This window comes from Phyllobates terribilis, unplaced genomic scaffold, assembly GCF_046119375.1.
Source record: "Phyllobates terribilis strain yellow unplaced genomic scaffold, ASM4611937v1 Scaffold_9__5_contigs__length_417890890, whole genome shotgun sequence".
Taxonomy (NCBI): Eukaryota; Metazoa; Chordata; class Amphibia; order Anura; family Dendrobatidae; genus Phyllobates; species Phyllobates terribilis.
The window spans coordinates 374,203,950-374,226,694 of NW_027362769.1; the positions used below are offsets into that span (position 1 = coordinate 374,203,950).

Here is a 22,745-nt window from a genome sequence, read left to right on the forward strand (position 1 = left end):
ATAAACCATTGCAGGAGGACTTAAGCCAGCAGTGATGCTATAGTGGGGGAAGGGACACTACTAGTGACGCACAGGTTATGGTACTATCCTGGGGGAAGGGAGACTACTAGCGACACAGGTTATGGTACTATCCTGGGGGAAGGGAGACTACTAGGGACACATGGTTTATAGTGATTGACAAGAAGTACAGATACAATAGCAGTTGGGGGAATGTGGTGCCATGATTCGTGGTGTGAGCAGCACATAAGTTTCCCCCGAAATCTAAGAGGCAGTGGTGTTCTCCTGCAATGATGTGCGCTCACCAGACATGGAGCGGACTCGGTGGCGCGGCGCCTGAATACTAGACTTTCTCACTTGCACCTCGATCTTTGGGACTTCCGATGTGCTTCAAGACAGAAAACAGACATTAGGTTTCCCAAAACGATCGTGAACCCCGGCAAATTCTTACTACAAACCTCCTCTGCAATAAGCCAGCACTGAATATTGTAAGGAAGCCGCAGTTACCTGCAGTCACCATCCCCCTCCTTCGGGATCTCCCCAGTATCCAGGCCAAGGAGATAACGTGTCCCTCTCCCTACACTTGTTGTCACTGTCACCAATTTATTTCCAACCAGCCAGGTCTTGGTTCTTCCTCCATCCAGGAGGAATTCTCCAACTGGAGATCTGGAACATGAAAGAAAATATAAATAATGTTATGGGATTAACCACTTAAATGCCACTGTCAAATTGCAGTGATCTGGGCGAGCTCTGGTTGTGGCTTGTATAACAGTCAGCATCCCCCCATGGAGAAATAAGGGGTTCTGCGGCTGTAGACTCACCTCTTGGGAACCGCAGTGAAGTTGGAGAACACGTATCTGGCCATCATGTCTAGACAGATCTCCGTTAGCTCTAGATGGAGATTCTTCAGGCTGTCGTCGGCCTGGGCCATGGAGCTCTCGTCGGCTGAGCTCAGGCTGGAGCTGGTGACCGAGGTCTGCAACCGGCTGAACGAGACAAGGACGTGTTAAACCGCGGAGGCTCTTCAGGGCAGGTCTGTAGGAGCATGACTTACTCCTGAAGAAGCCACTACAGAACCTTACATTCCCCACAGATTATGCCGATTTCCCCTTACAGGGCAGCTCCAGCTTTAATCATTCTACATAACTTTGCTTTACTTCTGCAAGGACCATGACCCAAAACGCAAACTCGCCAGCCATGTGCCATCCGCCAATCTGCAAGATCTCAATGCGCTGAATAAAAGGGGACGCTTTCTTCTATGTTAGGAAATCAGAAGACGTGTGGCCGCCATTCACATTAAAGGGGTTTTCACCTTTTAGGTTTGTTTTCTTACCAGTCGCAAAGAAAAAAAAAAAAAAAAAAAAAAAAAAAAAAAAAGCTTGTAGTCCGCCTCTCTGTATTCAATGCAGAGCCTGCGCTGCAGTCCTGGTGATTATACACAGGCTGCAGGGGTGACGTCACATGAACACTGCAGCCAATCACTGAGCTCAACAGCTTGTGCCGCCTATGCGACTTCACTGCTGCATCCTGGACAGACACTGCAGAGACAAATTTGTAAGTATAAAAAAAAAAAAAAAAAAAAAAATTGAAAACCCCTTCAATGTTGGCGAGAGGGGAATGGAAAAGGGGGGAAAAAAAAAAAAAAAAAAAGGGGCAGAAGCAAGAGGGAAAAAGGAAGAAGCAAACAAACAGTCCAGTTCCAATAGGCCCATTCCCTAGTTCTTACAGGAAATCAGCAGCTGTCGGAGGCAACCACTTACTCCGCCATTAATGCATATGGGAGAAGCAGAAGGGATAGGTTTTCTAAAGTGTTTGACCAAATTAAGTCTGTGGTCCCATTTGCGGCTGCTGCCACCAATCAGCAACTTTTTTGCGCCTTCAGACGAGCATGGCTGCATTGCCGCATGAAGGCTGATACTCAAGGTCAGTAAGGAGTGAAGTAAAGCAAAGTTGCACGGTTTAGGATTATAACAGAAATTGCATGCCGGACCCGTTTAATCAGTAACACACGGATCAGCCAATCTGATGGATCAAACCCAAGGAAACTAGAAAAAAAACAAAGTCATGATCCACAGACCCAGCTCAGCGTTTAATATTAATCATGCACCAATCATATAACACTTTAGTCTACAATGCCCCCCACCCAAACCTAAGAGAAGAGTGCATCCGGACCACCATTAGAAGACGGCACAAGGAAAGAAAGCAGAGGACGGCAGATCGGATCAGCCCCAGGTGATGTTCCCATATTGCACTCGTCTCACTTTTTAAAAGTTCTTCTACTCGTTGCAAAAGTTTCAGTACATAAGATGTGCATTGGGTTAGGGCTGCCCGGCGCTGCAATGGTTACAGAATGGGCACTAGTGTCTAGGACTGCCATGCAAGTCTCCTTGGCATGCAATTCAATACCCCAGTGTGCGGGTAAAGTAACCCGGTCCCCCCCTATACCTGTATGCAGCACGCTCCGACACACTGATGCTGCGAGATCGAAAGGCATTGGAGAGGTCCCTCATCTCCTTCACCGGGGAGGAGTCACTCAAGCCCGGCTTAGCTGGTTTGGATAGCTTCAAGCTACCCGTTCAAGAAGTGACCCCCGCAGGACATTAAATCGGGGCAATGATGCCCGCCGACCCAGCCCACGTGGGGTAGGGAGAAAGTATTCACCCCCAACCGCACAAAGGGATGAAGGTGGAAACCAGTGTAAAGATGTGTAGAGTGGGTACATCAGAAGGCCCGTGGGGGGGTACACCATAGAAAGGGAGAAACAGAAAAAACATAATAAATGCGACAAATGAGAGGGCGAGAAGCAAAATGAGAAAATTAAATAAAAATCAGCAAAGTCATCATAGGAGTCAATTGTGGCTGAAAACGATTGGTGCTCCCCCGACGTAAAATATTAGGGAACTGCATGGGCACATCGATGCTTTACAGGGTTAGTCCCATAGATGAATATTGTCAGACAGAGCTTGTAAAAAACAAGCACTTTTCCAATTTACAGCTTTTAAAATTTTTCATCTGTTCTTGAGATATTAACACTGTTTCCAGCTGGTTGTCTAGGAAACCGACCACTGCCGCTTTGCTTTTAAGTGCTGTGCTGAAGCTGACTGGGAAATGGAGTCAACAGCGAGCTCCTGCTTCAAATTCAGCGCTTGCCAGCTCAATAGAAGAGAGCATGTAAGCACTGCACCTGTTCAGCAACGGTGGTCGGTCTCCAAGACAAACTATAAATAAAAAAAAAAAGTGTTAGTCTCAAGAACGGCAGAAAATTTTAATACTCTGTACATTGCATTTACTAGCACTATCCGACAATACCCATTTATGCAGATTAGAATAATCCATTAATCTGGCATCTGATAATCTGAGGTCAATTGTGTTTATAAGGAATTTAACTGCACATATTTGATTTGAACAGTGCCCCTAAAAAAAAAAAAAAAAAAAAACACCAATTCAGATGGCCAAAGGGGCATTTTCCTTCTGAAATGCACATTATCTGCTTCCATGCACAGAGTATTTGGGTTCTAGCTGCTCCTTCTCCCCTATCACAGCAAGCACTCGCAGGCTCCATTACTGCAGCTGCATCCCCCTCCTCTCCCTCTATTTAACACCAGACTTTCCTCGATGTCTACAGCAGCTACAAATGAGACACAGACTGTCCTAGGACAATCTATAGGATGCTGGCAGGGATCTTAAATTCCCCGTGGCCGCCCTTCAGCGTTCTCCAACTACAGTGGGGGGGGGGCGCTGATCACAATATACCAGAAGATTGTCAATCATGCAGTTTCCTAATATTTAAGGGGGAGGCATCCGAACCAGACGTGGACATCTTAACCCGGATTCTTTTTCTCCAGGCCAAACTAATGAACAGCAGACAATGTGCCGCTCATTATGAACAGATATCCGCAGCGCACAAATGGTCCTTTTAATAAAAATTACACAAGACATTTTATAGAAAAAAAAAATTAAAATAAAAATTAATTATATAGGACAAAAAAAAAAAACAGCACTGCAACTGAAACGCAGCAGGAAAAAAGACCAAGAAATCCACCTGTGATTATATTGGAGGCATCGTCCAGGCTCTGCAGGGTGACCTGATCTCATGGAAGTGCAAAGGGATCCAAAAGAGGACAAGGAGCAGATCTAGGGGGAACCTGCACTTCATATTTAATAACGGAGGATTTAAATACACGGACCCCCAACCTCTTACAATGGAAGCCATATTTAGCCCTGACACATTGTCACGAGCGACATCCTATGCCAAGGAGTTGACGAAGCCCCCTATAGAGGTTATAACTCCCCAAGTGGCAAGGAACCTTGTCCCAAGTGTATAAAGTAGTGTAGAGTGCCACCATTTGCAAGGGGGACCGCTGGAGGTGTACACCAAGGGGGGGGGGGGGAAGGGGCCCTGGAGGTCATTACTACTTTTTAGGGAGCACTGCAGACTATTCTACAAGGGGGCACTGGAGGAATTTCAACTTTATAATGGGGCATTACTTGGAAAGTCATAGTGCCACGGTAGAAAGTTGAAATGACTTGAGTGCCCCCCTCATAAAGTCATAGTTCTCCCTAAAAAGTCGTAAAGACATAACGTGCCTCCATAACAAGCATGTGCCCCCTTTATAGATGAAGTGTATTACATGGGACCAGTCAAATGTGTCACAGTCAGTGTTTATTAGCTGTTCCTAGAGGGGGGTCTTCACCATAGGACGGCAGAAAATGCAAAATGCAACCTGTCCCACTGACGTGAGATAAGAGACATTTTAAAGAACTAGTTTAGTTTTTTCCCCCCCATGAAACAGCAGTCACCCGGCAGCTCCTGGACGATGGCACCTGGTGCGGATGGGTGAAAGCACCGCAACATACCTGTTAATGTAATAGATTTCCCTGTCAAGATGGCAGAAACACAAATTAGCAAAAATCACAGGCGCATGAGAGACAAATCCACAACACAAGAAGCAGCAGTCGTACGGAAATAAAACCTAAGCCGGGAATGGAGGGTGAGGGCAGTAGTCACTGGTAGAGCGATGAAGGAGCCGCCGGCTGGGAAGTTATAACCTGTAGATGTGCGGCGTTGGGAGAATTTACGGACGCAGCGATTAACATGTAAAAAGTGTCAGGAAAGGACACGGGATTGAAAAATGCCTGAGAGTCTAAATCCAGGGGCAAAAATCATAGGAAAGTAAATCATTGCAAGTTATAGAAAGCTCTGCAATATGCCAAAGGGTCTCACAATGATCTCCCGATGTGTCTCTAAGACATACAGTACTATGACCCTTTTGAATAAGGACTATACAGAGACAGGTGGGAATTTAAGGCTAAATGGGTGTTACTACAGCTGGTCCCAGGATGCAATGGGGTCATTGGCAGTAGCATCAATGAAGAACTACCCTACATCTTCATATACATGAAGACGTCTTACCTCTTCGGCCTCTCGTTCAGACTGGTGCTGCGGGCCCTGAAGCTCCCCTTTTCGGGCGTGTCATCAAAGCTCTGCAGGACATTGGAGCGAAGACCCTGTGAAGGTGAAGAGGGTGGACTGAGCAGAATTTCAGGATAAGGACAGAGGACGGACCAGATAACCGGCCGCAGTTTACCTTGGTTATGTAAGGCACAAAGTCTCTTCGAAAAGGCAGCCGGCATCTGATGAACCACATGGCAATGACGTGATGGGCCAGGAACACGATGTACTGATTAAACCTGGAGGGAAGGAAGTTGTACAGGTAGATGTGACAGCAAGCAGACATACAACTTTCAGTAAGAAATGTAAAAAAATTTTTTAGGAAGTGACGAGACTGTCCCGATGCAATTTCAGTAGCTCACATGTTTTACACTGTTATGTGCTGCAGGTTTTGTGGGGGTGCAGACTATAGCAAATCCAGCACATCTGATTTTGCTTGAAATATGTTTTTTCTCAATATTAATCTACAGGATAGCAGATAGAGTGCTGGAATCCCAACTGATCCCGAGACACCCTGACTGAATGGATCCTTGGTCGTGAGTGCGCACCACCACTCTGGTTATTCTCTACCGGAAAAAGACAAGTTGAACTCCATTATCTCCACCAGTGTAAGAGGTAATGAAAGGAGAGTGCACAGCCACCTCGCTATTCCAACAGAGCCCCACTGTCGGGATTGGTGCAGGATCCGGTGGTCGGCGATAACTTAATATTGAGAAAACCCAATTTAAAAAAAATTAAACAGGACAAGTAGTTACTTACTTCGATGGATTTGTGTAGGGAAGAGAAATGGCGAACACACTGACATACTGCTCTGCAGCAAAGTTCCCGTAGAGGTGCGGCAGCCGAACAAGAGCTGGAAAAGAACAGCTGAAAGTTTCAGTCGCTGTCACATTATCGTACAACTTTACCATAGTATGAAATAACTTACTAGAGAGAAACTCCAGCATGGGGATGGCCATGGTGACTGTGGCGGAGATGTGGGTCAGCTTCACAATGAGCACTGGCAGCGATTTAATCAGGATGCCCGGCATCTCCACCATGCACATGGACAGGGCGACCACACATTGCTTGGCACAGCGGTAGATCAGGCCGGTTTCCAGACAACGCACCATTTCCTTCTGTGAACAAGAATCGCCAAACATGAAGAAAAAAAAACAAACCTCATAAATGTGATCCCGTTACTGCAGACAGGAGCTGTGCTGTTCTGGCTCCGCATGAGGTGACAACCGATCAATGGAAGTGGCAGGAGTCAGATTGCCACTGATCTGATATTACTGAGCTACTGTAAGGACATCCCGGCAATATCAAAAGTCCTGGACAACCCCTTTAAGATGTCTTCCAGACTTTACATTGATGGCTTAACCTAAAGATAAGCGCAGCGGTGATTGCTGGAGTACGGTGGCCCTTTTGCCGCAGTTTTACAACAGTGACGGCGGCTATATGTATGTGGCTGGTGCTGCAGCTCAATCCTTCTCATCTGAATGAACGAGCACTTGCAGAACCTGACGGACATCTGGCTGGCACTGCCTGGCATTTGTTGATCCAGTCCCACTGATTGATGGACTAGAAGATAAGCCATCAATGCAAAGTAATTCAATAAAGGCCTGAACTAAAACTTCAGTCAAGGAGAATGGCTGCAGTTCAGTCTTTAGAGCTCGCTGTACATGGAAAAGGAAGACCCAACGTTTTCAGAAACAGCCCCGTATTGTTATACCTGCTTACTGATGTCCAAGTAAGGGTGGTATGAAGTCAATGCCGTCAGCACAGGGACCACCGCAAGCTGCAGGTCGGTACGAGAGAAACCATCCGGGGTGTTGTAGAGGCGGTCGCTTGCACTCCGATCCGACAGCTAAAAAAACAAAAAGCCACAATAAATCAAATTCACCCATCTAGACTAGGTTTGGATAGGTGGTACAGGTTGCTCACCATGGTGCACAGAGAAGCAGACAGCTGGTCAATGTTGCAGGGGGAGGACAGGATAAGTAGTTTGTAACGAAGGCACTCGGGCAGCTTGTTCAGAACCAGTTTTAGAACTTTCCAGTCCGTCTCCTAATAGATGAAAAGGTTTAAAAAAAAAAAAAAAAAAAATGCACACTAGTCAGAAAACCCTGAATGAGAAAAGATTAACACAATACCTGTTTTAAGCATTGCAGAATGGTCCCAAATGCCAAGGAGAATGGCAGGAAACCCATGCGAGGGTAGCTGCCCTGGGAGGAGAGGCTGGGGCTCCCAGCAGGAGGAGACAGGGTACCTGGCAGCCTCTTCTCAGGCTCGTTCCTAAACAGATAAAAGAACACCAAGTTTAAGTTATTCCATCAATAGTATAGGGGGATAAGTTGCTGAGCGCTCACTAAGTGTGCCAATGCAGGGCCCCTCGGCGATCCTCTGCTATATCTAGCAGCGCTACTGAGAATCAGTGGATGTGCACACAGTCAGCCTCTGCTCCTTTCAGACATCCACTCTATGGATCGGTGGGGGGGGTCCCAACAGTCAGAAGTCATCCCCTATCCCGATTATAGAGGACAACTTAACTTGGCACAAACCCTTCTCAAAGCAAAACCCAGAAATGCAGTCAATGACTCCAAATCTGGAGTGAAGGTTAACGTCTTCACAAAGTTCCCATGTTTCCTGCTCCACAGTGGATGGATTTATTCCCATGATTTGCTTTATAAGTGTAAGATTAATCACGTAACTACATCTCAGATAAACCCCCAACTCGTCCACTTACACAGATTCACAAAGGCAGTACGGGCTGAACCTCACGGCTCCATCCTTGTTGGGAAGACCGATGCGTTTCAGAGAGTCTGTTTGTAGCAGCAAGAAGAAGTCAAACACCTTCCAAGAAAAATAAAGAATCAGAACTTCTACAAGAGCCCATGAACTGACCAGAGGAGCTGAAAACTAGATTACGTCATGAAATGGATTCCCAGGAGCAGGCAAAATTTAGAGCGTCCCCAAAGGCCATAAAACTTTTTTTTTTTTTTTTTGCAAAATTTCAGTCTTCCATAAGTCAGTGTCAGAAACATCAGTATATGAACAGACTGGCTGCAAGTCTCCAGACCAGAACGCAAGGCATAAATAAGCTGTCGAGTTTGGGTTGGGAGGCTTGCAAGCACTTCAGACACAGTTTCACAGATGTCTAAATATGTCCAAGACTCACCTGCAGGCGAATACTGCTGGCCATGGGGGAGCTGTAAAGGTTTCTGTAGTGCAACTGGATATGGTTGACCAACATCTCGTACACACGCATGGCGTGACTGGCAGGCAGAGAATACAGCTTGGTCTGCACAGATGATAGACATGTTAAAAAGGGGCACTCCAATCTTATAAAATGAAGGTATACCCTTAGATTTACTATAACTTTACGATTGTGAGAGGCGATTGCTCTGGGACCCCACTAATTTGGAGAACAGCGTCACCACATTGCTGGCTCAGTGTTGTGTCCATTGCACATTTTTCTCCGAACAGCAAAAGGGACCGATTGAAGTTTTTGGTGCGCAAGGTAGAAACTTAGAATGGGATGCCGCAGAGTAGTCACAAGATGGGTGGGGTTTTAAGAGCTCAGACCAACAATTGTAAAGTGATAGCATATCCCAGCGATACAAGAGGATCACCCCTTTAAGACGACATGTATAGCAAGTGCTCCTTCCCACCTGTAGTATAACCATGAGCCCCAGCACAGAGGTCTTCACATCTTCCAGGGACGAAGAGTCCTGTCCTGCAGACTCAGACAATGACAAGGAACGGGTGACAACCTAAAGGGGGAAAAAGAAAAGGCGGTTTTAGACTATGATAATGTGACATGGTTGAGTAGACTGCCCTCTTACACCGAGTACTTCCTATGGCATCGGATCTGACATACAGAAGAGATATAAAATTGTCCAAAATGTCTCGTGAGAAGATGACACTGACGCTCACCCTCTCAATGATGTCCATCAGGCCATTGAAGTGACAGGAGTGGCAGCATTCAGCCAAGTCCACCAGCAGCTGGGTGGCAAGTTTTCGGACTTGATGATCCTTATCTTCAGGAATATGGGCCAACTGGCAGGTAACCACCTTCTCAATCAGTTCTTCCTAATGAAAGACAAAAAAAATAAATAATTTTTTTTCAGAAAGGCGAGTTTTGCACAGCATTCTGAGCGCTGCTAGATCTGCTGCAGAGAAACAGGAATGGTTTCAAAGTGACATAGCTGGAATCGGTGTCTCAACCCCTACATTGTGCTACTCAGATAACATAGTAAAAAAAAAAAAAAAAAAAAAAAAAACACCACACCTTCTGACAATCCCTTTAAGGGTTAAATGTCGGGCCTAAAGCCATATGCAGTCTCCAAGGTAAGAGTCCTATCGGGGGGCACAATTGCAACCTGTAGGTAAGAGCGTGGAAACAAACCTCATAAAACTGCCTGTTGATGCTGAGCGAGAAGGACAGGACGTCCAAGACTTTCATACGCACGATGGAGCGAGACTCATTTCTGGAAGAGAAAAAAAAAAAAAAAAAAAAAAAAAAAAAAAAAAAAAGATACCTGGACCTCAGCGAGGGCGACAAGTCAAGAACAGGATTTTGAGAAAGAAATTCCATGTATAAAAGTAAACTAGAAAAAGTTATTGAAAACTTTTTACATTGTCCTGACCTGAAATATTTGTCCATCAGCTTCTGCAGGTCCTGCACCCATCCCTCCTTCCCTGGATGAATGCTCTTGGAACGGTAAGTGATGAGATTCACAACAGAGGAGGCCTGTGAAGAGACCAAAATCGCATCAATATGGTGGATTTGCAGTACGGGTGGTCCCATTGTCAAGATACAGTACAATAATTGTGGATGGAGTTTCCAAAACCCACAAGAAGCTTTTTTTTTCCTAGTTTACAGCATGAAAAGCAGCAATGAATAGGGGCGGATAATGGTGAGAATTGTGGTTGGAAAAAAAAAAAAAAAAAAAAAAAAACACCACCATGTGCAGAAATTTTACAATATTCATCCATGTTGCCTAATGCTGCGAAGTATAGACTGGGAACTTACAGGTCGCTCATCGGAGTTTTTCTCTACTAGTTCAAAGAATCTGTCCCCTTCCCCATGGAATTCGTTCTGGTCATAGAGCTCCTCTATAGCTGTCAGCAGGTTGTGCACAGCCGCACGCAGCTCCTGACTCCGCAGCACCTGAAACAGCAGCAGTGTACACAGTGACTGCTTCGGCAGAGTAAGGATTGCAGCTCTGGAGGAGAATACATGATGTAACTCAGGATCAGTACTGTAATGTACAGTACAGACCAAAACTTTGGACACACCTCATTTAAAGATTTTTCTGTATTTATGACTATGAAAATTGTACATTCACACTGAAGGCATCAAAACTATGAATTAACACATGTGGAATTATATACGTAACAAAAAAGTGTGAAACAACTGAAAATATGTCTTATATTCTAGGTTCTTCAAAGTAGCCACCTTTTGCTTTGATGACTGCTTTGCACACTCTTGGCATTCTCTTGATGAGCTTCAAGAGGTAGTCACCGGAAATGGTCTTCCAACAATCTTGAAGGAGTTCCCAGAGATGCTTAGCACTTGTTGGCCCTTTTGCCTTCACTCTGCGGTCCAGCTCACCCCAAACCATCTCGATTGGGTTCAGGTCTGGTGACTGGAGGCCAGGTCATCTGGCGTAGCACCCCATCACTCTCCCTCTTGGTCAAATAGCCCTTACACAGCCTGGAGGTGTGTTTGGGGTCATTGTCCTGTTGAAAAATAAATGGTCCAACTAAACGCAAACCGGATGGAATAGCATGCCGCTGCAAGATGCTGTGGTAGCCATGCTGGTTCAGTATGCCTTCAATTTTGAATAAATCCCCAACAGTGTCACCAGCAAAGCGCCCCCACACCATCACACCTCCTCCTCCATGCTTCACGGTGGGAACCAGGCATGTAGAGTCCATCCGTTCACCTTTTCTGCGTCGCACAAAGACACGGTGGTTGGAACCAAAGATCTCAAATTTGGACTCATCAGACCAAAGCACAGATTTCCACTGGTCTAATGTCCATTCCTTGTGTTCTTTAGCCCAAACAAGTCTCTTCTGCTTGTTGCCTGTCCTTAGCAGTGGTTTCCTAGCAGCTTTTTTACCATGAAGGCCTGCTGCACAAAGTCTCCTCTTAACAGTTGTTGTAGAGATGTGTGTGCTGCTAGAACTCTGTGTGGCATTGACCTGGTCTCTCATCTGAGCTGCTGTTAACCTGCGATTTCTGAGGCTGGTGACTCGGATAAACTTATCCTCAGAAGCAGAGGTGACTCTTGGTCTTCCTTTCCTGGGGCAGTCTTCATGTGAGCCAGTTTCTTAGTAGTGCTTGGTTTTTGCAACTGCACTTGGGGACACATTCAAAGTTTGCCCAATTTTTTGCACTGACTGACCTTCATTTCTTAAAGTAATGATGGCCACTCGTTTTTCTTTACTTAGAATTTGTATTATGGCAAGAAAAGCCTTAGTTACTTACCGGTAACGGGATATTTTGGAGCCCATGACAGCACCACGTGAGAGGATCCGCCCATCAAGGACAGGAAACCTACAGGTTAAAGAGGGCGGCCCTCTCTTTCCGCCTCAGTTTAGTTAACAGAGCATGAGAGTACCGCCAAGGTTAGTTATAACAAAACATAATCACATTAAGTACATTACTTTTCATCAATTTCCCACAAGGGTGCACAAAAAGAAATCAAATCTACAGGAGTGCACAACACCAGTGAAGGGAGGGAATATACGGGTGCTGTCATGGGCTCTGAAAAATCCCGTTACCGGTAACTAAGGCTTTATTTGGTCGTCCATGACAGCACCACGTGAGAGAATTACAGAGACGAAGGAAATTAGGGAGGGACCACAGCTTGAAGCACCCTTCTCCCGAAAGTGAGATCGGCAGAGCCGCCCAGATCCAATCTATAGTGCCTATAGAAAGTAGAGGGAGAAGACCAAGTGGCAGCCTTACAAATCTCCTCAATGGAAAGCCCTGTCTTCTCCGCCCAGGAGGTTGACACCGCTCTGGTAGAATGCGCCCTCAATCCCTCCGGTATCTCTTTATCCCCTGAGGAGTATGCGAGGGAAATGGCCTCCTTGATCCATCTAGCGATTGTAGCCTTTGAGGCCTTACAACCCTTCCTAGCCCCCTGATAGCAAATAAATAGGGACTTATCCTTTCTAAAGCCATGTGATACTTCTAAGTACGCACCTCCTAACGTCTAAAGTGTGAAGTCTCTCCTCTTTTTGATTTTTGGGTGGAAAGCAAAAAGTTGAGCGAACTATTTCCTGGGTTCTATGGAATCGAGTGGCCCTTTAGGAAGAAAGGATTATATTAAAACCTGATCCAGCCTATCGTCCAGAATTTGCGTGAATGGAGGGCATATTGAAAGGGCCTGTAGGTCACTGACTCTCCTGGCTGAAGTTAGGGCTACTAACAGGACCGTCTTTAGGAAAATAATTTTGGGGGAGACTAAATCTAGTGGCTCAAAAGGAGGACTGGTCAAGGCATCTAAGACATAATTCAAATCCCAGGGAGACATCTTTGCTTTGGTAATGGGTCTACACCTAAAGGAAGCTTTTATAAAACGGCCTATCCAATAGTTATCTGCAATATTGGAAGAAAATAAAGCTCCCAATGCAGACACCTGTACTTTCAAGGTACTGGTAGTGAGACCTAATTCTAAGCCTCGCTGCAGAAATTCCAGAATTTTCCCAATAGGGGGCCCCTCCTCCACCTTAACTTCTGCAAAGGACAGAAACTTCCTCCAGGTCCTGGCATAAATACGGGTGGTAACAAGTTTTCTGCTAGCCAGGAGAGTATTCACTACATTTGCGGGGAATCCTTTGTTGGTCAATAACACCCTCTCAAGTTCCATGCCGTCAAATGTAGACTCGGGGTTGGAGGATGGGAAAGCGGCCCTTGAGTGAGGAGGTCCGGAATCACCCAGGGATCTGATATGGACATCTTCCGGAGACAAGGGAACCACGGTCTTTTGGGCCAAAAGGGACATACGAGTATCACTCTGGCCTGGTCTGCCCTGATCTTTTTTTATCACCGCTGGGAGCAGGAACATGGGAGGGAAGGCATATGCCAGAGGAAACCTCCAGGGAACCATAAAGGCGTCCACTGCCAGGGGTCCTTCTGTGGGGTCTAAGGAACAAAAATTTTCCACTTTCCGATTGGCTCTTGTTGCGAATAAGTCCACAGACGGAAGGCCCCACATCTCTACGATTCTGGAGAATATTTGTGTATTTAGGGACCACTCTCCTTCTACAGAAGTACGGCTGAGGAAATCCGCTGTGATGTTTTCCTTGCCTTTTAGATGAGTAGCCGAAAGAGAGACAGTGATCTTCAGCTTTCAGCAGAAGTGCGTTCGCTACCCTCATCAAGTTTCTTGAGCGGGTTCCCCTTTGGTGGTTTATGTAAGCTACCGTGACTTGATTGTCTGAGAGTACACGGACATGCTGGTCCTGAAAATATATAAGGAACTCGTTGAACGCATGCTGCACCGCCAGAAGCTCCTTAACATTTGATGACAACTGTTGCTCACTGCTTGACCAGGTTCCCTGCACTAATTTCCCTTCAAAGTGAGCTCCCCAACCTGTAGCACTTGCATCAGTGGACAAGACTGCAGCTGGACTACATTCCCAGGGAACCCCTTTAGCAAGATAGTCTTGTCATAACCACCAACGAAGGGACCATATGGCACTAGGACCTAGCGTAAACTTACGGTCTAGATGCCCCTCTAAAGCTGCGTTATTGTACAACACATCCCACTGAAAGGCTCTTGAATGCAATTGTGACCAACGAACCGCAGGAAAAGTGGAGGTGAAGGTTCCCAATAGTGACATGGCCTTACGGAGTGACATAGAAGGTTTACGTATACATTGTTCTACCAACTCCTGGATTCTATCAATTTTCTCTTCTGGAAGACAACATAGCTGTTTCCTGGAATCTAATATGACCCCCAGATATTGTTGTACCTTGAGTGGAGATAGTCTAGATTTTTCTAAATTTAGAAACCACCCCAAACTCTTTAAGACTGACATGGTCTCCTGCAGGTGGGTCTCGCATTGAACCAACGAATTCCCCACTATCAGGAGATCATCCAGGTAAGGGATAATTAGAATGTCCCTTTCTCTTATATGGGCCATAACTTTAGTAAAAACCCATGGGGCTATAGCTAAACCGAAGGGGAGTGCAGTGTATTGGAAGTGTTTAACCACCCCTGTCTATTTCAATGGCCAGCCTCAAGTATTTCTGGTAATCACTATGAATTGGGATATGGTAATACGCATCTTTGAGATCGAGCACTACCATATAACAGTGGGGAAAAAGTAACTTTATTACGGATTTTAAAGACTCCATTTTAAAGGTGTGTATTTTAAGGAAATTATTCAGGGATTTCAGATTTATAATTGTCCTGAAACTTCCATCCGGTTTCGGAATCAAGAAGAGTGGGGAGTAGAAACCAAGACCCTTTTCAGCTTCCGGAACCTCAATCAGGACGTGCTTTCTTATTAGGGTTTGTACTTCCGAAACGAGGGCAGCCTGGCGTTCTGGGGAAGAACTGGAGGGAACAACCATGAACCTTTTGTGAGGCAATGCTTTACATTGAAACTTAAGACCATACTTAATCAGGCTCAAAATCCAATTACTATGAGAAATCTGTTCCCAAGCTGGGACCAAAAAAAAAAAAAAAAAACCAATCTCCCTCCCACCTGGGCTGATTGTGTATCCCCTGGCTTCTGCTCAATTTTTGGAGACTGACCAAAGAGTAGACCTCTACCTTTTCGACCTCTTTCATCAGACTTGTCTTGCTCCCTGAAATATCTCTTCTGGAAAAATTTCCTCTTCCGGAACAATCTCTTAAAGGAGGGTAGAGGTACTGAAGGAAACCCCTTCTTAGGCTCCCCCGCTTTCTCCAATAAGTCGTCCATGGTCTGACCAAAGAGGCATTCCCCTTCGCACGGGATTGTGCACAGTCTGGATTTAGTCTGTAAATCCCCTGGCCAGCTTTTAATCCACAAGGCTCGCCTAGCCGCATTTGACAGTGCTGCTGACTTTGCTGCCAACCTCAGAGTCCACAGACGCATCAGCAAGAAAAGCTGCCGCCCCGTGAACCAGTGGAAGGGAAGAAATCATGTCTTTCCTAGAAGTCCCATCCTTCAACTGACTGTCTAGCTGTTCAAGCCACACCATCAGGGCTCTGGACGTACAGGTAGCTGCTACTGTTGGTCTCAATGCTCCCGCAGCTGTCTCCCATGCCCCTTTCAGGAAAGTATCAGCCCGCCTGTCTAGGGGGTCTCTCAATGCACCCATATCATCGAACGGGAGGGAAGTTCTTTTCGCTGCTTTAGTAACAGCAACATCCAGCTTGGGTGCTTTTAACCAGGAGGAACACATAGCATCCTCAAATGGATACTTCCTTTTAAAGGATGGAGGAACACTACCCTTCTTGTCAGGCTTTCTCCACTCCTTATCAATGAGGTCTTTCACCCTTGAATTTACTGGAAAGACCCTTCTCTTTAGCCCCAGACCACCAAACATAACATCCTCAGCTGACTTCTCTACCCTCGAGTCAACTATCCCCACTGTAGATTGGACGGCTTTTACTAGGGCATCGGCCTCCTTCAGGGGGAAGCACTGTCTGTCTGGCTCACTATCAGAGGAAGAGAAGGCGGAGGAGGAAGCGACCGATAGCTCAGAGTCTGAACCCGGCTGGGTTTCTTGAGGAATATGCCCAGACCTTGCAATGCTTTGCCTATTTCTTCCCTTATTAAAGTTCTTAGGCCTAGGGAAAAATCTGGGGTCTCCTCTGATATCATTTTGCTGATACAAAGCTGACACAACCTTTTGCTATAAAGAATCAGGGAGTGGACAGCTGCATAAGGCACACTCTCTGTGCTTGGACTTCGAGGAACATTTCTTGCTCTAAAAGAAAGTCATAGATAGAAAGAAGGAGGAAACATTAGTAGAACTTTCACGAAGATTCCACTCACCCCACAGAACCTTCGGTACCGTAGAAGCAGAAGAATCCAGCATGCATGGTGAGGAATCACGCCGCACCGGACCGTCCTTCCTGCTCTTAGTGGTAGCTCTTCTAGTTGTACGACCAGACCCTAGCCAGGAATGATGCTGCGCCACTAGTTGTGAGGGCTCCCCAGAGGGCTGCTCCTGCAGCAGATGTTGCCTAGGTGACAGCTCCTGTGAATCTTCCATAGCTTACAATGTAAGAATGGGCTGGGAAGCACCTCTATGTTACCAGACCCTTTATATACTGGCCATACTGGTACCATGTGTGGGTGTGCGTTTCCTTTTTTTTTTTAAACCAGGAGGGCGTTACCTGCTCCTTGGTCTTCCTCCCCAGGTCCAGGTGGGATCCAGGTGGGCTACTCGCCGCCAGGTCCTCAATCCCCCGGCGTTCAGCTGCTTGCGCCAAAAATTTCAAACGAGCCCCACCCCTTCCGGTGACGTCATAGGGCTTCCTGCCCGGCGCACCGGAAGTCACGTCAGAAGGTCTCGCCCGTCACGTGCGCCGCCGGCGCGACCTGGATCTCCTGCAAGCGGTAGCGAGGGGAGGGGGGAGGGGGAAGCCAGCTAGCGGCCCCACACCTGGCAGACATCTACCTCCCGTGAGGCGATGTCACGCCTGCCGCAACGCTCACGGAGGCGCCCCCATGAGCCCTGCCGTGGCGTCTCCAACCACCTGCTGTGGCCCTCTCTGGGACAGGAGTCCATCTTCTGCAGGTAAGCCTGCAAGGTCCCCCATCATGGACAGGAAACCTAAACTGAGGCGGAAAGAGAGGGCCGCCCTTTTTAACCTGTAGGTTTCCTGTCCTTGATGGGCAGATCCTCTCTCTCACGTGGTGCTGTCATGGAAGACCGAATAAAAAAAAGCAGCTAGCAGTCTATTCAGTAGGGCGATCAGCTGTGTATCCAGACTTCTGCACAACAAAACTGATGGTCCCAACCCCATTTATAATGCAAGAAATCCCACTTATTAAACCTGACAGGGCACACCTGTGAAGTGAAAACCATTTCCGATGACTACCTCTTGAAGCTCATCAAGAGAATGCCAAGAGTGTGCAAAGCAGTCAAAGCAAAAGGTGGCTACTTTGAAGAACCTAGAATATAAGACATATTTTCAGTTGTTTCACACTTTTTTGTTAAGTATATAATTCCACATGTATTAATTCATAGTTTTGATGTCTTCAGTGTGAATGTACAATTTTCATAGTCCTGAAAATACAGAAAAATCTTTAAATGAGAAGGTGTGTCCAAACTTTTGGTCTGTACTATATGTACACAGTGACTGCACTAGCAGAATATTGAGTGCAGCTCTGGAGTATAATAGGATCAGTAATGTAACATGAACCTCAGATGTGGTTAATTATTTTAAGGCGTCGATAACCGTAAATATCAGAAATATTGGTGTACATGGGTTTGTACCTGGAGCTGCTGGAACAATCGTTTAACAATATCCAAGACAACGTCCCACGTGACCGCCTGCACTTCCCGCCCGTACTTCTTGATCAGTCTTGTGATTGACAGAACGATCTCATAAGACACCACTGCGTTTGGACAATTCATTGCCTAAAAAAAAAAAAAAAAAAAAAAGTTTGAGGACTTGCCATGTTCAATATCACACAACACTTAGTGTATTAGGCTGCTCCTCCTGTAGACATTTACCTTTATAAAAGAGGGGAGCACAGATATCGGAGAGTTCTTCAGACAGAAAAGCCTATGTGCACCCCACAGCCCCATGCCGACAAAAAACACCGCTCCTCTCAGCAGGGGGGCGTCCTCCGAGTAGTCTCTGAAAAGAATCAGCGTTTGCTCAAAATTAATCCAAAATTAACGATTCTTGTATGACACTTCCTGTGATATACAGCATTGAAAACTATTAATTTTTTAAATGGTCTTGCAAGTATCACCTTGGCAGCACTTCAAGCGGTTTTCTCATCTTATATGGATGAATTTGCAAAGTTCTTGTAAAAACCCATGAATTTTGCAACTTACCCCTAAATTAAAAAATACTCTATTCTCCAGAACAGCGGGATTTCTAAACTCTAGTTTGTTGCTGGCCACCACTACGCTACAGTCTATCGGTCACGGAAAGTTTCTTAAGAGAGGAGCACATCGCTTGTAAGTGCAATGGATACAAGTCCCATTGGGATGGGGTAACTGCATCTAATATACATTTATAGCATATGGTCTGTATATGCCATAAATACAAGATGGGAATCCTGCCATGACTCGCAACGCTCGTACGTGCAACCACAGCTCAGCTACATCCCAATTGATGACATTTAGGCTGAATATTTGATGCTTTTTTTTTTTGCCTTTCTGCCAAATTATAAGACCATAGTGTGAGATCTCTGCAGCTGAACCACTCGTCTTACTTGTCTTCCATAATACGGCTCATGGTATATATAGCGCTGTGGCCGAGATGTGTCCCAAGGAGGTTTCTCATCAGCTGCGGAGACAAAAATAAAATACTCATTCCAGGAAACACACACAAGATTAGAAAGACAACTCGGCGACCGGTCTAAAAAAAATAATAACATTTAATAAAAATTTTAATATAATATTATAATATAATTAAATAATAAATATTAGAGAGAGAAAAACAGACCAAAGACTGTTCCTTAAAGGAGGAATCAGTCTCCATCCACACTGGGTGGCGAGTAGGGTCGGTGACGTCACATCTACAGATATGTTGCTCGCGGGCACCTCTATCATGATATATTTTATGGTCGTTCCCTTTTAGCAGCTACTGCTCTCGACCCCATCTGTGTCCGCTTCCAGGCCTAAGCATATGACAGTAAAGGCAAAAACCACTTGCCTCCATAGTGTCACCTGGTCAGGTCGGTCTCATGTACTGGTCCTATTAACCAGAATAGGACATGTGTACGATAACCAGTCAGCAAGTGAACACCCAAGTTGGTCAGTGCCCACCTTCCAGCACGATTCACACAGCTCCTTGACGTTGATTGTCCGACACAATGTAATGACGAAGATGGGGATACTCTCTGATGGAAGGCAGTTGTAACAAACCACAGCGTCCAGGACCTTCAGCGAGACCTAGAAGGAGCACAAATCTCAGCTTCCTCCATAGCTACAAGCCTTAAAGACACAAGAACCAGGGTGTTCTCCTGAATCCGGCAATGCTTTTATTGTGTTCCTGCATCTCTGTTTCGGAGATACGGCTTCCTCTTCCCTGCATATAAATCTAGTCTTGCTAGCCAAGTGGGTGTGATCAACTCCTCTGGGGAGTAGTCTTGAGGACCACATCCAATTGGTTAAAAAAACAAAACAAGACTACAGAGGAAGAGGCCATATCAAGAATAGAGAGGCGCAGGAACATGAAAAAAATATATCACCAGGTAATAAAAGGTCATTTATATGGCAAGTGACAGGTCACCTTTAACATAAAGGAAGCTGCACCATCACTGAAATACAACTGACCTCAATGTCATAGGAAGAAGTGGTCCGGTTACAAAGCAGACAAATCATTCTGCAAGAGAAAGATAAGATTTGTCCAATAACCTACTTGCTGACTGTTTCCCTGCTGTCACTCAGGATAAAAACAAGACTGGTATAAGACTACAGGAATACTCACTGCACCATAGGATCAATATAACTCTCCAGATAACAGCTGTGAAACTTCACCAGATTCACCAACACCAGCAGAAAGTCTGGAGACAGCCCGGAGTCCATCCACTTCAGGACAAAAGCAGCTAAAAAAATGAGAGCAGCGCTCATTAGCTCCTTGTGTTATACTCCAGTCACATCCAGAGCTGCATAGAAAGGTCAGAATTTGGATAATGTGATGAAGAGCAAGATGTAGATTATGCTAAAAACAGAATTCAGATTCCAGTTCTGGTGCGAACACGTGTGATCTATGGATTGCCACTTCATGATTGCAGCTCTGGATGTCATTCCACAATATTTTCATCTTTTTAAATGGGTAAAAGTGAAAACTTACTTCTTAAAGTTCAAGAAATGGGTGGATTTTTGATTCTATAGTTTACCGGCAGCAGAGTAGAAGTCGCCAAGGGGTTACATTAAAATACCAGGGAAGACGTCTAAAATTAATCTTAGACTTAAAGCCTACCCAGCTCCTCCTCGAGATAGGTGATGTCTCGGCCGTTATCAGTCAGGGCTTTGAACACCTCCAGCCTCTCCACAAGGTCCTCCTTACTGGGGTAATCCTTTATGACGTGGAAGAAGTGGGCCCGGAGAAAGCCTAGACGGTCCCCCTGTGTATTACAGAAAATAAGGTCATTGTGATTTTTGCAGAATTATCCTAAAATTATGTTACCCCAGTGTTGTGAAGTACAACTACCGGCATGCCCTGATAGCTGCATGCTGAGAGTTGTAGTCCGGATTTCCCCCACAAGGCGGGGTCCGTACCTGTCCTATAATCAGGTTTTTCAACAGGCTGAGGACGTTGTGTCTACCCTCTGCTGGCTGATCGGCTTCCAGTAGATCCGAGACAGACGTCCAGATCGCTTCCACCGCATGCTGAAATAATGGAGGAAAGATGGCAGAAAATCAGATATTAAAAAAAAGTGTTTAATATTTAACCCTTTAGTGATGTTAAATTTATTTCTTTCTTCTGCTCTTTGCGGCAGCCATTATTATTTTTCCAGAAATGTGGATGTATGAGAGTTTGGTTTATGCAGAATTATTCATAATAAACTTTTTCAACTTTTCACAATAAACAATCTGAATAATTCTCCAGATTATGGGCATGTGGACACTAAATATGAGAAGGTTTTTTGTATGCAATTTATAGGAAATAAGAATATTGTTTTTTGGCTTTTTTTTTTTTTTTTTTAAAGACACTACACATTTTTTTTTCCTTTACAAAAAATTCAAAATTTGACCTCAAGAGGTCAGAAGAGATTTCTGGGGAACATTTAGTTATTGTTGGTCATTTTTTTCTCCACTATAACGGGGACAACCATAGGAGCCCCAGTTACAGGGGAAAGCAGCCTCCTCCCGTGCCAGGTACCGATCTGGGTCTGCTTGGACCCAGGGGCTCTATGCCGGCAGAGACCCGGCAATCATGTGACCTCCCCCAAGGCAGGGACTCCAGCTTACCTGCACTGTCTATTGGAGTCTCAGGTAGTCTAAAACCCATCAGAGAAAAGCTCATTACTGCTGTTCAGCTCATTCCCCCATGCTTTACCCTGCAGCTCTGCTTGTTCAAACTAACTGCAAGCACAAACCAACCCTAAAGTTTTCCATTAAGAGCACAACAATAATCGGCTAAGCATCTATTTAGAGTCACAGTCTATAGGAACCCTCCTGACGCCCAGTCTGCTGCACTGTCCCTCCCACATGCTTTACACTGCAGCATTGCTCTAAAAAGGTGTTACTCACATCTTCAAATTTCTTGGTTTTTGCCAATTCGCAGATTTGATTCATGGCTCGAATGCGGATGCTCAGCGCACTCTCTGGGCTCAAATCCTGAGGGAGAAAGCAATGGCTGAGGATGCAAGGTCCTGCCCGGGACAGCGTCACAGTGTCACGTGATCAGGCACTCACCTTCAGTAGCTCCGCAGTGATGACGTACTCCGGCTGACGACTCTCCAGATGTTTGGGCTTCCCACGCGACGGTCCCAGGCCCAGGAACATTTTCACCTTCTCCTTCAGGCCGGTGTCTCGGCCAATCGGTCTCGCCATGGCTGCAGCGAATGGGAAGCCCTGTGACAACACAAGTCACGGTCAGGACACAATGCAGGCACAGCGAGAAAGCCATGTCCAATCTGCAGGTAGGCGAACTACAAGTCCAAGCAAGCACTGTTAGTCTGTGGCTGTCAGGGCATGATTGTAAACATCCAACATAAATTGGAGACCAGCACCTAATGGACAGCATTATATCAATCCGAATATTCCAGCTGCTGGAGAACCTCTTTTCCTGAAGCGCTTCTTTTTGAGAGATGTTCTGCAGTAGCTGGAGTGTGCAGTGTAGGGGCAAGACAATCTACAGCAGTATGGAAGACAAGAGGTTCCACAGCAGCAGGGAGGCATGCACAGAGCTGTGGCAGCATGGAAGACAAGATGTTCCGCAGCAGCAGGGAGGCATGCACAGAGCTGTGGCAGCTTGGAAGAGAAGAGACAAGAAGTTCCACAGCAGCAGGGAGGCATGCACAGAGCTGTGGCAGCATGGAAGACAAGATGTTCCACAGCAGCAGGGAGGCATGCACAGAGCTGTGGCAGCATGGAAGACAAGATGTTCCACAGCAGCAGGGAGGCATGCACAGAGCTGTGGCAGCATGGAAGACAAGA

The 22,745-nt window shown here is 45.8% G+C and overlaps 1 protein-coding gene across 7 annotated transcripts in view; it reads right to left on the minus strand.

Annotated features, from left to right (window-relative positions):
- The window catches only part of TSC2 (TSC complex subunit 2), a 32,639-nt gene that overhangs the window by 9,098 nt on the left and 796 nt on the right, over positions 1-22,745 (minus strand). For 3 of the 7 annotated variants that reach the window (XM_073648386.1, XM_073648389.1, XM_073648388.1), the window contains exons 2-30: positions 22,002-22,160; positions 21,837-21,923; positions 20,862-20,972; positions 20,563-20,707; positions 20,068-20,185; positions 19,914-19,962; positions 19,404-19,529; positions 18,848-18,921; positions 18,135-18,261; positions 17,895-18,038; positions 10,467-10,604; positions 10,081-10,184; positions 9,840-9,921; positions 9,368-9,523; positions 9,103-9,204; positions 8,610-8,732; positions 8,178-8,284; positions 7,585-7,726; positions 7,376-7,498; positions 7,164-7,298; positions 6,378-6,567; positions 6,209-6,302; positions 5,586-5,688; positions 5,411-5,505; positions 4,855-4,875; positions 2,443-2,565; positions 819-983; positions 505-663; positions 303-385 (exon numbers count right to left, since the gene is read on the minus strand). In XM_073648386.1, coding sequence (XP_073504487.1) covers positions 303-385; positions 505-663; positions 819-983; positions 2,443-2,565; positions 4,855-4,875; positions 5,411-5,505; positions 5,586-5,688; positions 6,209-6,302; positions 6,378-6,567; positions 7,164-7,298; positions 7,376-7,498; positions 7,585-7,726; positions 8,178-8,284; positions 8,610-8,732; positions 9,103-9,204; positions 9,368-9,523; positions 9,840-9,921; positions 10,081-10,184; positions 10,467-10,604; positions 17,895-18,038; positions 18,135-18,261; positions 18,848-18,921; positions 19,404-19,529; positions 19,914-19,962; positions 20,068-20,185; positions 20,563-20,707; positions 20,862-20,972; positions 21,837-21,923; positions 22,002-22,160 — 3,385 coding nt within the window. The remainder of the gene's footprint in view (positions 1-302; positions 386-504; positions 664-818; positions 984-2,442; positions 2,566-4,854; positions 4,876-5,410; positions 5,506-5,585; positions 5,689-6,208; positions 6,303-6,377; positions 6,568-7,163; positions 7,299-7,375; positions 7,499-7,584; positions 7,727-8,177; positions 8,285-8,609; positions 8,733-9,102; positions 9,205-9,367; positions 9,524-9,839; positions 9,922-10,080; positions 10,185-10,466; positions 10,605-17,894; positions 18,039-18,134; positions 18,262-18,847; positions 18,922-19,403; positions 19,530-19,913; positions 19,963-20,067; positions 20,186-20,562; positions 20,708-20,861; positions 20,973-21,836; positions 21,924-22,001; positions 22,161-22,745) is intronic. The other 4 variants (XM_073648391.1, XM_073648392.1, XM_073648387.1 and 1 more) reach the window with 3 other exon arrangements.